The following is a 14,042-nucleotide window of genomic DNA, read 5'->3' as shown; positions in this document are numbered from 1 at the left end:
TGTGCTACAGGTTTACCAGTCACCAAAACAGGAAAATACTTTTCTTTTTGGATGGAATGACACATAAATGGAACACTTCCTGTGACTGGCTTAGAATGTGGTTCGAAACAAAAACGAAGTACTCCAGAGTTCACTCTAAAGCATCCTTTTGAGGCAGACCAGAGAACTTTGGTTGGTTCGCACCAGAGTTCAAGTCCTGCGGTCGCCCAACTCCAACAAACAAACAAACGGCGCCAAGGGGGGGGGTGTAACCTCCGGGATTCAGTTTAGAATTAGAGACGCTGGTGTCAATGCACAATTACCCGTGCAATATATGAAGACGCGGGGGTTTTGTGTGTATTTTCTGTCAAAACATAAACTGAATCAGACACCTATTCTTCTCAGTGGACCGCAGAAGTTTGTGACTCATCCTATCGCTGCCACACACACACACACACACATCTACACACACATCCACTCAGCCTCCCATGACCAATGCAGCAGCTACTTCAAAGAGCCTAGACATTCATGGTAATCTGCAATCGCTTCTCTTCTCTCTCCGCACACTCACAAACACAAACACACCCTCAGAGGGAGGGAGTGCTGGGAGATAGTTGGCCAGATTTAAGTTACATCCATGAGAGTGCGCTGCGGAAGTTCACGCCGCACCTTTTATTCTGTTTGATCTCGCAATCTGCAAGTAATTAACATCTGATTTACTGAGGCAGCAGCTAATAATGCAATCCGTGATTGGGACAGCTTCATAAGCGTGATGAAGAGCTCAAAAGGTGCAGTTCAACAGCGGGATTTGTCTGAGATCCAAAAACTAGAATTTTGTAATATCCAAAATGTCAATTTCATTAACTAAGCCCACAATTAAACTCTAGCTGGGAAAATAAATTGGGCGTCTGTTATGATAAAACTGTGATAATTACCTATTTATAAAAAAAGTTTCTAGAAGTAAGTCAGGTGGAGGTAATTAATCCAGCTTCTGAGGAGAAAATGCGTATTAAGAAGTTGCATAAAAGATGTCTTCATAATTTATCTTTAATGATCAAACTATACTCGATGTTTTGAATGATAACAGTCAGATATTGGGCTCATGACTCATTTGTTAGCCCTGAACAAACGTATTGCATTTGCCCTTCACACTCAAGTCACTTGTCATTGAATCTTCAATATAACACATGTTGATTAACGCTCCTTTCCTTTACCACAACAACATATGTAGATTAAAGGCGAGAATAATCCCTGTAACAATGTCCCTCCCCATTTACAAGACCCTTTCCGGTAAAATCCGGTAAAATCACCCAAAGTTATTGCAGCTCCTGTTATATTCATTATTTGTGCGATGCCTCTTTCAAAGGACAACACAAAAGCGAGAGGTACACGCGTAGAGACAGGGAATCTGCTGCTTCACGCCGCTGTGTCTCTTTGATAAAGAACACACACATCTCTGAGGCGCAGAGTGTGTTCAAACCGAGGCGCAGAAGGCTCAGTACATTTGGCTCAGAGTGTGGAGACTCCGGCCTGTTCACCTTGAGAAAGACAACGAGATGCTCAACAGTAAGCTAGTTAGAGGGAATACAATGTGGCTGTTTTTCTTTTGACTCAATCATTTTTTTCCCTGCCGTTTCCATATATAGCATCTGCTGAACATCAAAGAGAGAAGAGCTTTCTCTCAGCAACAGGCCGCAGCAGAATCATTATCCCCCGCCTCTAAATACACCACGTGTGTTTGCACACATGTTCGCTAATCGTCAAAGGAGACACTGCTGACTCAGCCTCACAAGCTCACACTCTCACACACGTACTTCACATAATGTAACATCACTCACAATAACAAGACTCCATTGAAATCAAGTTTATTCATGAGATTACAATACACCATGCTATCTCTGACTGCACAAGGTCGCTAACTGGCAGATCGGCGCAGCAAACAAATCCGGATCACTTCTCTCCTCTCCCGGGGCTCTTCCTCTCTCCTTTCTCTCTTTGAAATGTTTTCCTCTTTGTTTTTTCAGATGTTTTCTGTTCTTTTTGTGCTTTTTACGGAACCGGATTGTCATAGCAACCGCAGCAATTACCGGTTGTTTCAGTGGAATGTTGAATAGGTATTTTGTGTACAAGCACCTGTTCATGTGCAAAAAGTGTGTGCTACGTTGATAGATGTGTGTTTCTGTATTCTGCCGCACGTGTTTTTCGTTCCTCGCTATTCCGTATGCATTGGATTCATGATGACTGCCGTTCTTTGAGCTGTCGGGTGATTGTGGGTAATGCAGTTTTGTTTTTAGCGAGGCTTTTGTTTCCTAAAATTGTCATGAAATGAGCCCTATCTTAAAATGCAAATACTTTGCATATTTCTTCTTTGCAAGTGAAATAAAGGCATTCACCCTAAAACGCTGGTGTGCAGGAGACATGATATAACCACAAAAGGGTGCCATCAGAGTGGAAAATCAGTCATGAAGAGGTGTGAACATTTCATTTAAGCTTCGATGACTTACGCTTAAGTGCTAATTGGTGTAATTTTCTCCATTAAAGTTTTGTATTCTATCAAAGCTTCTGTCTTTCTCAAACCTTACCTTGGTCTTTAGGTTGGGCTGTCTTTTATTAGAATTGTTTTGCTTTACTTCGGTTCAACTTTAACCTTTGTACCTGCCAAGAATGTGAAACACAATTTGTGCAGAAGGAAGTCATCCTCCACTTGCAACTCTGTCTGTCATGTCCACACCGTGGTAACTGTAGTTCACAATTTGTTCTCATGTCACTAAACTTTCTGCTTATAATTCAGCGATGCGGCAGATCGGAGGAAAAGCTCTTCCTGGGCATTTCACCCTACTTATTTTCGCACTGCAACTTCTAAAAGCTTTCTCCGGTCGAGATAACAAACACACAGATATTGCTCTTCCAGATCAAATATAAATCTAAGAGGGTCTTTCTGAAGCTGGGAGCAGGTTTACTCTTGTTATGTTTGTGTAAGTGCAAGTCTATCTCCACTCGTCAAAGAGCTCGTCCATATTTCACTCTCAAGTCTTCTCCCAAGTGAGGAAATATGAAAGCAGCATCGCAGGTCTACTATAGACTATATTAAACTGCTTATGCCCAGCTCTTAAATTACCTAAGAGATTGCTCAGCATTGTGCAAAGTGCTGTCACTGTGTGTTTATCATTTAAATAACACATTTGGATATAATTGGTTTTAGTTTTTTTTTAAGCTCTAAAAATGACTTAATTTTTGTAGTTGGTGTGAGTCCATTATTATATTCTATACCTATTATATGTGATTATTTTGCCACTGATTTATTATATATTGTGTTGTCTGCCCTGAAGTTAAAAACATTACATTTTTTGGCCGGACATGAAATGAATTCACAAATAGACATCAAGCAGTTTTCCGCACACAGTAGCAGCTAAAGAAATACTTATTTACTGTTACAGATTCTGCAATATGCACACACACACACACACACACACACACACACACACACACACACACACACACACACACACACACACACACACACACACACACACACACACACACACACACACACACACACACACACACACACACACACACACACACACACACACTAGCTCTTTCCAAGGCTATTCTAGTTCTCTGCACCTGATGTTAAAAGTGTGTCCATGTCTGTGTGTGTTGTTTCATGTGCACTTGCAGTGTGTGCAGTTATGAGTGCGTGCCTCCGTGCGTGTGTATGTATTTATGTGGGAGAAGGAGGCTATTCATTTTTGATTGTTTTCAATGAGGGTCCAATGCAAAGAATCCATAACAATGCTATCAATCCACAGCAGCGGCAACAACATGGATGTAATTTATATGGTAATGCAGCCTCCGTGGTTGCCCCAAGTTACGCAGTGGGCATCTCTGACAATGGACAGCATAGGTGTGCTGCAGCATCTTAATAGCATGTACAGCCACGGATACACTCACAAACACACTTGCACTTCACAGCAACAGGGAGGCATGTTTCAATTAGCAGATGCAGATAGGCGCTGGGTTTGTGAGTTTCGGGTCGAGTGTGTCGCTCGGTGTCATGTTGTGTCTGTCCTCCTCTCCAAATAAAGAAAGGCAGCCACTTCAGTAAGGAGCGACCTTCTGAACCAAATGTCAGGAAGACTCAGAGATAATCTGTTTGCCGGTTTCTTTCAATGAAAGAAAGACATTCTTCCTTGGCGGTGTTCGGCCTTCACTGTTTTCTCCTCTCCACTTCGCAATCTGTATTTATTTTCTTTATTATAACTTTCCTTTTTTTGTCCACACTCTTAGGTTGCTGCAATTCTCCGAGTTTGATGAGTCACGTATCTGAGGGGTAAAATATTCAAAGGTTTGGTTTGAAGAAAAGTAGTATCAATACACACTTAATATTGTGTATTTATTATAATGTATAAAAGCACACGTAAAAAAATGGTTAAGCAAGCATTTGCAGTTTATAGGGCTGTTCTATTTCACAAAATAAGGAACTACAAGTGTCGAGGAATGGAAATTATTAATATCTTGTCAATTCCTTTTTCAATTTCTGATGAATTATTAGATGGAATATGAGTACATACAGGTTTATTAAAACTAGAACTTTTATTTCTTGATCTCTAACATTCAGCACCACACACTTTAAGTAACCTTCTAAAAGCTGCAGCCTCAGTCTGACTATCATCATCTAAAATATTTATTAAGTGAAAGCATTCGCTTTTCATTTAGGGTTTTTGAGTCAAGAATCAAATCATTATTTGAATGACTTTTGGGAGTCGGACCGGTGGACTCGCTACAGGTGCTACTGGGTTGTGAGTTTATTCCTTATTCAAAAACACACCTTTGTGCACTTTAATGACACACTGTGTTAACAAATGCTTCAGCCTATTGGAAGCACTCCCCTCTTTGATGAAATTGACATTTTGAAATGGTAAAACCTTTGCTTTTAATCTGTAATGCACTTTGAATCGCTAGGTGCTCAAAAGTGCTATATAAATAAAATTGTCTTGCCTTTGTTTCGTCAAGTTTTAGAACTATTTTACTTACGCCATGGTTACAATACTTGACGAACAGAAACATGATTCAGGAGGCTATTTGCGCCACTTCATTGCGCTACTGTTGGAAAGCATTGAGAAGATGATCTGATAGTCAGGGAGGCAACAAGAAACCAGTTCTCATTTGAGAACTTATTCATGGTTTCCATCCCAAATACTATAAACTACACTGAACCGGGACTTCTTGAATCAGAAACTTTTTAGTTCATGGGAAAAGAACATTTAGGTTAAACTCATTTTTAACAGATTTGACAAAACCTGGAAGGGATAGAAAAGCTAAAAAAGCTGTAATGCGAAACAAAGTAATGTGACGCTGAGAGTGTGGATGGCACCTTCTTCGCAGCTGGAAGGCGTCTTCATCATCAGCTGCTGCGGGCTCTTTGTGCATTTCTGTGGGTTTTTTGGAGGATCTGCCTGTTTTAGAAAGAGGGAAAAGGGCCCGCATAGATGTGGAGTGATGGAGTGATGCAGGCGTGATGAAAGAGAGGAACGGAGCCCGAGCTGTAGGCCACAGAAGAACCCAGACACTGTGTTACACATCAAAGAAAGAGCCAGTGATACAATCATCTCTTTAGGCTGTGAAAGCTCAACTTAACTAATTAAAACACGTCTGTTGAATCATCCTCTTATCCCTCCCTTTCCTTCTTTGCTCATTTTACCGCTCTTTTTCTGCAGTGGTTCTGATTGTAAAAGGGAATACATGAGCGGGAAAGTTGTGGGAGAACGCATTCAAGGTATCAGGTGGATAAACTCGGCCATCCCTGGATAGGCTGTGACATCAATTTGTTGCTCATACTTTACAGACGCTAACAGGTGTGCATCAGGCTGAATGAAATATCAGAAAAGGCATGAATATGAGGAAAAAGCAGGCGAGGATTAGAGGAAAAAGAAAGGGGGGGTAAGAGGACGAGATGAGATGAGGAGACAGACTGCACTGTATAGATAAATAGAGAAAAGGGCCCATTGTGTCAGCAGCTGTCATCACTAAATAGCCCTCAGATCACTGTCAGACACTACCACACATACTCATATAGGCACACACTCTCTCTCACACACACACACACACACACTGACTGACAGTTCCCCCTCAGTCCAACATCTGTGCTGACAGCAGCCACGGTAATGAGTCTCTGCATGTGCCAGCATGGGTGTGTCGTCTCTTTTTCCTCGCTCTTTCCCAACACGCGCGCCGATCATTCAATCATTCCACGTCTCCCTTATCTTGTTGTCCCCCCCCCCTCTTCTTCTTCTTCTTCTTCTTCTCTTCGTCATGTTCTTAATAGAGGAACGTGCTGATTGAGCCGCACGAGTAACTGAGAACAACAACAAGTCGTAGTCGGTAGATTTGTGTTTTTTTTTCCCATCCAGGTGCGCTGTATTTCACGTGGAGGTGTGTAGGAAGAGAGTTGAGAGAGATGATGAATGGCTCTCGTTAGAGGGGTAATTTGTCTCTTCTTGTCTGACTGGGCTCCAGCTGTCGCTCCATCCCCTCGCTCCACTCCAGTCTCCTTGGCCTACAACTCCTCACCTCAGCCAGATGGGTGGACGGATGGACGGCGTGAGGCAGGAGGGAGAATGCGAAGAGAGGGAGGGATACAAGGACGAGAAAAGGAAGGGAACAGAAGTCATTGACGGTCAACAATGAGACTTATGTCTGTTTGTTGCCATTGTATGATTGGCTTTGAGGGGATTAAAGGAAGTTCATAGATGAGATTATTCAATACAGCGAACACTTACATGACTCATACAAGCAAGTCAATGCACGGATGAAACCAATGATGAAAGACAGTTTCTTCTTACATTGTAATGAAATCATCAAAGGACTACGCTAATCCCACCGTCCTTAGATGGGCAGTTTTTCCCCCCCGTGATACACATATTTTTCACGCTAATCAACACTTGCGAGAGAAGCATAGACTCTGTGTTTGGATGGCGAGGCGGACGTTGAGATGTGTACAGATGGCTGGGGAGGCGGATGAAGGACGGGCCACGGAAACAAATCGTCAAGAGGAATGCTCATTGCTAAGTCTTTGTTCTAATAACACAAAGCAATTTCCACTGACCTTTCCAGATATGTAGCGGGCAGAAATGACTGAGTTAAGGATGCCCCACAGCATAATTGCTAAGGAGATTAAAGTTCCCTTAATTGCTTTTGGCCAACTAGTGCAATTTTTCCTTTTTTGTAATTAAAATGATTTAAAATATTAATAACCACGCTGGCGTAACAAGTAACCTTACGCGTACAATAAAAAAAAATGCACTGAAGCAATCTCAAAGGTGTGCACCTACGCTCACACACAAAAACACACACTTGTGTACATTTTCTATTGGCTGCTGTCACCAATAGCCTCATTATGGGTTTAGTGAAACATGCAAATAGCAAGGTCCCTGCTTACCGTCAATTGAAGTGAATGATCGATACATTTAGATCAATCGTTGTCTTTCTATCCTTCCGTGGCCCATTCCCTCTTTCCCTCTTCATTACTTCTCTCCATGTCCTCCATCTTCCTCTCCTCTGTCCCCTCTCATTCCCTCCTCCCTTCCTAATTACCCTCTATTGGTTGTTATCCCATTTTTTTTGTTAATTGCCGATACGTTTTGTCAGCTTCTGGACTGTCCCATTTTTTCTCCATCCTCCTCTCCCTCTATTTATTTTTTCTCCCACTCTCCATTCCCCTCTGTGACCTCGTTGTCTCTCCCCCCTTTCTCTCCATCCTTCTCCCACTGTCCCTCCCCTCCTGTTGGCCACAGTGTTTGCTTTGCCATTGTTTATCCATTTTTCTCTGTTTGCGCTGATGAGATTGACTGGACACACAGCCACACACACACACACACACACACACACACACACACACATACCTAAACAGAAGACAAGGCTGGCCTCTCTGGGGTGTAGTTAACGGGGGGGGCTGTGTATCGATCCTAGCTCTGGTTTCCATGACGCAAAGCTCTAAGCTAGAGCAGTTTGGATGGCAGGACGGAGACATCACTCTGCCTCCATTTCCATCAAATATATCTCGATAAAGCTGCAATGGCACCTGGACTCAAATGTGTATTTTCCCATGATTAATGCGCTTCGTTTTAAAGCAGCAAAGATGGGCAAGCTAGCCAAAGACTATGTCCAATCACTTTGTTTCTTAAACGATGTCTTCATTTATCTACCCCACTCCCTCCCTTGCCTTGATACAGTTTCCCTTATGCCAGCTATATTGCACCGTTACCCAAAAAGAGCTCCCAATCTATCATGGCCTTTACACATTTTGATTTCCATCAATACTCCGAGATGGGAAGGTGAATGCTGTCAAATTACAATCACACCACATCTGTATTCTTGTGAAATGTCAGTAAGAAAAGGAGAAAGAAAGAAATAGAAATGTTCTCGCCTTTTCTTCAAGAACTCACATCTTGCTCCTCGTCTGTTCTTGCATCTTTGTGTCCGAAAGAAAAGAGAAAATAGAAGTGTGATAAAAGAAGATGTGAATTGCTGAAAGGCCGTTTATTGTACTTGCTCTATTTTCTGGTAAAGTTTTCATTGACCAAAGAAAGAATGGATAAGTTTGTAAAACTAGGGCCTATTTTTTTTCCCCGGACCCCTACAATTTAACTTTGGTAGAAGGTCACAAAAAGAAAATACACAGTTTTTGATTGTAGAAACACATCTCTGGCGCACAAGGCCATCATGTTGAAAGTGGAATCAGAAGAAAATAAGTGATATTGAGTGAATCAAAGTGTCTTTGGTCGACTATAATTAGCAGTTGTAATAACCCAGGTTCTTCGGTGGATTGGCTGGACTCCTTGGCCTCATTCTCACTGTATTGTTGATTGATTGAGCTGCAAATATGGCAGACATAATTATTCTATATTTTGAGCCGTCTGCAAATAGAATTTATTAGATCTGTCTTTGTCCTTGATTCCAAACCTTTAGAGAGTAGAGAAAATGTTCTCCATCCCTCTTTTTGCTCTCTGGTGTATGGGACAGCCTGATTGTGTCCACGCGTCCCCACGGCTCCCACTATTTAAAGATTGGGTTGTTAACTTTCTTTTGTCTCCACCATGTAGAGGACAATCTTACAATGGATGTAGGCCTTCACGAAAATCTTATCGTACTCTTGGCAAAGCAAGAAGTTGTAAAATATAAAAGAAATTGCAATCTGAATTTTTAAACAAATGAAATTAGCTTATGGTGTCTGATTTTAGGAAACATAAGATGGATTTTGCAGGGACTTCATCATTCGTATTTACTTTTGCTAATTTCTCACTATGTCTTAGCATAATTTTGTCATTTTTAATACAGTAGCCACTGTTTAAGTTATATAGGCTTGCTTTAATTGATCAAGTGCAAGGATAGTGCTGCAAATAATTTATTCTTGGAGGTTGTATGGATGAAAATCAATTAGGGTTAAAGCACGGAACATTTGTTTAAACTAAGCTAAATTGAGCATAAGTGTGTAATAATGAGTTGAGTGTCTGCAGTGCATTTAATATCTCTTTGTCACTCATTAATGTATCAATGAGACCTGCTGTCTTTTTCTGAGAATGTATCGACTCAGCAAGCTTCTGTGTTTGTATCCGAGCTGCTTTACATTGCTATGACCAGGGGTTTGTTCCAAGAAGCAAGTTTACTACGAAGTTATCTGGATAACTTTATTGATTACAACGTGCAGCTGCTCTTTTGACATTCATTTAGCAGATTGTAAAGGTTTCATTCTTCTAAATAACAAAAAAACATGTATTTACTTACCTCATGCAGGTTTAGTTTTATTTTGTGGTATCAGTGTGAGATTTCTGCAGAGCTGTATTGTTTTGAGCAGTGGCGAGCCGTGACTTTTATACCTAGGCCCTCTGACCCCCCCCCCCCCCCCCCTTCCCTCGAAATAAAAAGCAAAAGAAGAGTTATTGCGTCACAGCGTATACTTCAGCGGAATATCAAAACAGTGGTCCGGGGTGCAAAACGCATCAATGACAGCGACCCTCTACCACACTAAACAACACAATTTATATAAAGACTTATCATGACAGGGCACCCACAGCCAAGTAACAATTACAAATGAATTAAGTCGGCACGGCGGCCCACATTAAAAATGACTTAGGCCTACCTTTGATGATCAAATCACTTAAACAAAAAAGTCCATCCTCCTGTCCTTTTGGATGAAGCACTTGATGGCGGGTCATTCAGCTGATCCTTTGCCACTCCAGTTTATCATTGTAACTCAATCTTGAAAATGATTCGGTTAATAATTTCGCATCACTATCACTGACATGAGCCATCATGAACAAACTTATGCTAATCATAAATCTATCGATCATAAATCTATCGATTAGATATAGGATTTGAAATGTATAAAAGTAGGTAAGACATGTGGATATTATCCGGCTGAACAAAACATTATCAAACAGGTTCGTTCCACAGACATTATTTCCAGCTATTTTCCAAAATCCTATGGAGAAATCCCATTGCTTTTTCGTCAAGGGAACCCGAGCGCAGCTTACTTCCTGGTTTTAGGACGCATCACTGCACCACATGCATAAACTTCACAGCGGGCGGAACTTGTCATAAAGTCCACGAAAATAAAGCCCACCCATTTAGAGGGAATATATGATTGGCTAATTGTACTGTCATTTGACATTACTCTCTCGTTCAGTTACTATAGCGGGCCCTGTGAATTCACAGCTGGACCACCAATCAGCTCCTCTCTTCACAGTAACTCACAGAGATGAGCTTCTTTCATTTAACCCTTCACATTCCAACAGAAACTGAATAGGCAGATTCGAAGGATTTATTTCTTTGGAAATGTTATTTTAAATACAATTAAATCAAGTTATTTTGGTAAAACTAATGAAAAATATAACTAAAAAAATTTTTTTAAAAATATGTTTTATTTTTTTATGTTTTCAAATATTATTGTTTAGAGAGGGCCTAAGATATTCAGGTTTTTGAGTCTGAGCACTATGACTCAAACCAGTGTGGCAGTATATCCTACTTTTCAGAATAAGCTGTCAACAGTTTTTACAAATACCTTGAAAATAGTTCCACTGAAAACTGTCAGCATTAAAGTCCGGTTTTCATTCAAAGTGTTCGTAGAGAGACAAAATAAAACCCAAACGATTTTCATGGCTTCAGAAACTAAACTTTGTTTCGGTTATCGGACCCTTTAAGGCATTCTGGGCTCATCCAATAAAAACGATCGAGATAAGTTAGTAAACCCGCCTCGGAACAGGCCCCTGTCTCGCTGTCAACCATTGCCATTTTTTTTGTCTAACGCGCCCCTCCCCTCCCCCCCTCTCTCTCTGTCCCTCCATCCTCCAGGTCGCCCACTCCCTCCAACCTCTTCCTCGTCCCTGCTCCCTCCGTCCCTCCCGTCCTCCTCGTCCGCCCCCCACCACCACCCCTCCCCCGGCCTGTCTCCACCCTTCAGGGAATGCCAGGTGCCCCTGCTGGAGAAAAACTCCCCCCACTCCCACCTGGAGCCTCACCCCGAGGACTCATACTTGCTCCGGTCCCAGGCCTCGTCCGCGGGTAAGAAAAGAGAGTTCGCCAGTCACCCACCCCCCCCCCCCCCCCCCTTTTACCCTTTCATTCATTTTATTTATACATCAACATGTCATCCATCACCTGCATTACCTCATCAAGTGTCCATTTCCTGATCTGATTTAGTCGCTGCTCAGGAAAATGCCAAGCAATCCTCTCGCTTTAATTCAATGTCACATCTTATTCTTTTAGCCATTTTGTCTCTGCTCTTCGTTTTTTTTTCATTCCTCAGTCGTCAGCATTTGTTTGCAGGGCTGGGAATCAAAACAGAAGAACTAAAGCATTTATTGTTTGCATTGTGACGGATCATAAAATATGCAGCAAGAGATTTAAGACAGAAATTGATTGTTAGCATGGTTAATTGTGGATATTAGGGATTTATGAGAGAGGAGATAAATCCTATTATTGATCATTTAAGGATTCAATTTAAAATATTTTTATTTGATAAGATCAACCGGCATGTGAAGACGGCTGCAAGAGCTGCACATGATAATGACAAATTATAATTAATGACAGAAAGTAACAAACGAAAACGCTCTGTTCCTAAACCTGTTGTCACATAATAAATAAAAGCAAATTTTTAGTCAAAATTGGTCATCTCTTAATGGATCTCATTTTAAATATTACCCTCCCACCTTAGTTAACTATCGCCGGAAAACAATGATGCAAGTAAAAGCAACCTCTTCACTCTGCACAGCGCAGACTGTTTGCCAGTGAGTAGGTGTGTTTGTACTTACTTTCCATGTGACATTAATAATCCGCTGGAAAGTGAAAGGTAGGGGAATGATGAATTTTAAGTACCGGCAGGAGATCAGTGCAGCAAAAGACAAACTAGTTTATTTTTCCTGGCTGTATGCTTCCTCTTTCATCATTGGACTCTCTCTTGGCTGTTACAGGCCCTATGTGCTTATATCAGCCCCTCAAAACAATTTCTCTTCCCCATACACACACACACACACACACACACACGCACGCACACACACACACACACACACACACACACACACACACACACACACACACACACACACACACACACACACACACACACACACACACACACACACACACACACACACACACACACACACACACACACACACACACACACACACATCTGCTGTGATGAGTTTGTTCATCATCATACACATTTATTCCCAACAATTAGCTAACCGTGGGCCAACTCCGTCTAACTCTCTGCCCCTCTCTTTCCCGCTCCTTTCTCCATTCCTCTGTGCATCTGCACTTGTAATCAGCAGATATATTTAGCAGCGGCCTGATGGGAGGGAGGGGTGGGGGGGTGGGAAGAGAAATCCTAATGTGATTTTTGGTGGAATACAATCTATTGTTAATGGCGTTAGGCTCTCCTTTGATCCAGTATAAATCTTCATTAGGGAAGGCCCGGGTCCCAGGTTCAAGAGCAACGTGATTAGGAGGCTTTTAAAATGACGTTACATCAGCCTTCTAATTGGTTTACTGTTTGCTGGGGCAACATCAATCATTAGCCCAGTAACCGCACAGCAAATAAATTCACTCTGCCACTGACACCCTAATGGCAGACGCTGGCAAAGAGGGAGAGTGAGGCTCGCAGGCACACTCTCTCTTTCTCTTTCTCTCATTCTTGTTCACATACACCCACACTTTCTGTTCCGGGGCTTCTTTTCAGTCTCTGCTGAGCCTGTACACACAGAGAGCGAGGGAGACAAAGAAAAAACAAGAATGACAGAGAAAAAAGAGGTGCAAAGAGGCAAATGGGAACACAAATACAGAAAGCCAAACTTTGACTTTTGAAGTTGTTTAATGAGACATCGTGCATGGAAAAAAAAAGAATGAAAAAGCAGAGTGAGTGAAAAGAAACATCTAAACAGAATAAAAATAGATGGGGACTGTAAGGGAGACGGAAACCGAGAGACACAGGGAGTCAAAGAGATAAAGAACATGAAAAGGGGGGAATGTGAATAAAACGGGGTTCGCTGATGAGAGCTTAGAGGGTGAAAAGAGAAACATTTGGATGGAAGGAGAACAACATTGAGATGAAGATTGCAAATTGCCACGATTCCCAGCCAGGACTGCTGATCTAATGGGTGCAGAGAGAGTCCTTGGCTTTGGGCGTCCATTAAAATCGACCTAAATGAGTTTAGAGTGGCAGTCTGGCAACTGCATAAACAAACCCTGGCATGTAGGAAGTCACAGGAACGGCTGCGAGGAAATAAAACACCTATAACCGGCGTCTGTTTATGCATGTGCCTGTGTGAGTGTCTGTTTGTGTGATTTGTGTGGTCCTGCAGCGAGTGGACGCTGGGCAGGAAATGAGGCTTACCAAGCCAGGCAGAAACTGACCACAGCGAGATAATCCTCAGGAAGCAGCATGCTGTGTGTATGTGTGTTTTTGTGTCTGCGTGCGTGTGTTGTTCCAGTAAAGTAGTCCACCATTACCTAAGCTAACAGGTGGACAGACATGACTTGTGTTCCCACTGAAGCATGACAAG

General features: G+C 42.0%; 1 protein-coding gene across 12 annotated transcripts in view; it reads left to right on the top strand.

Moving 5' to 3' along the window:
- Window positions 1-14,042, top strand: part of tenm2a (teneurin transmembrane protein 2a) — a 220,585-nt gene that overhangs the window by 140,947 nt on the left and 65,596 nt on the right. For 6 of the 12 annotated variants that reach the window (XM_079671449.1, XM_079671448.1, XM_079671446.1 and 3 more), the window contains one exon: window positions 11,332-11,541. The exons of the other annotated variants lie outside the window; for them this stretch is intronic. In XM_079671449.1, the coding sequence (XP_079527575.1) occupies window positions 11,332-11,541 (210 nt within the window). The remainder of the gene's footprint in view (window positions 1-11,331; window positions 11,542-14,042) is intronic. 12 annotated transcript variants of the gene reach the window in all.

Source organism: Notothenia rossii, assembly GCF_949606895.1.
Source record: "Notothenia rossii genome assembly, chromosome: 3".
NCBI classification, from domain to species: Eukaryota; Metazoa; Chordata; class Actinopteri; order Perciformes; family Nototheniidae; genus Notothenia; species Notothenia rossii.
The sequence above is the reverse complement of the archived record's forward strand: the minus strand, read 5'-3'. Positions and strand labels throughout refer to the sequence as shown.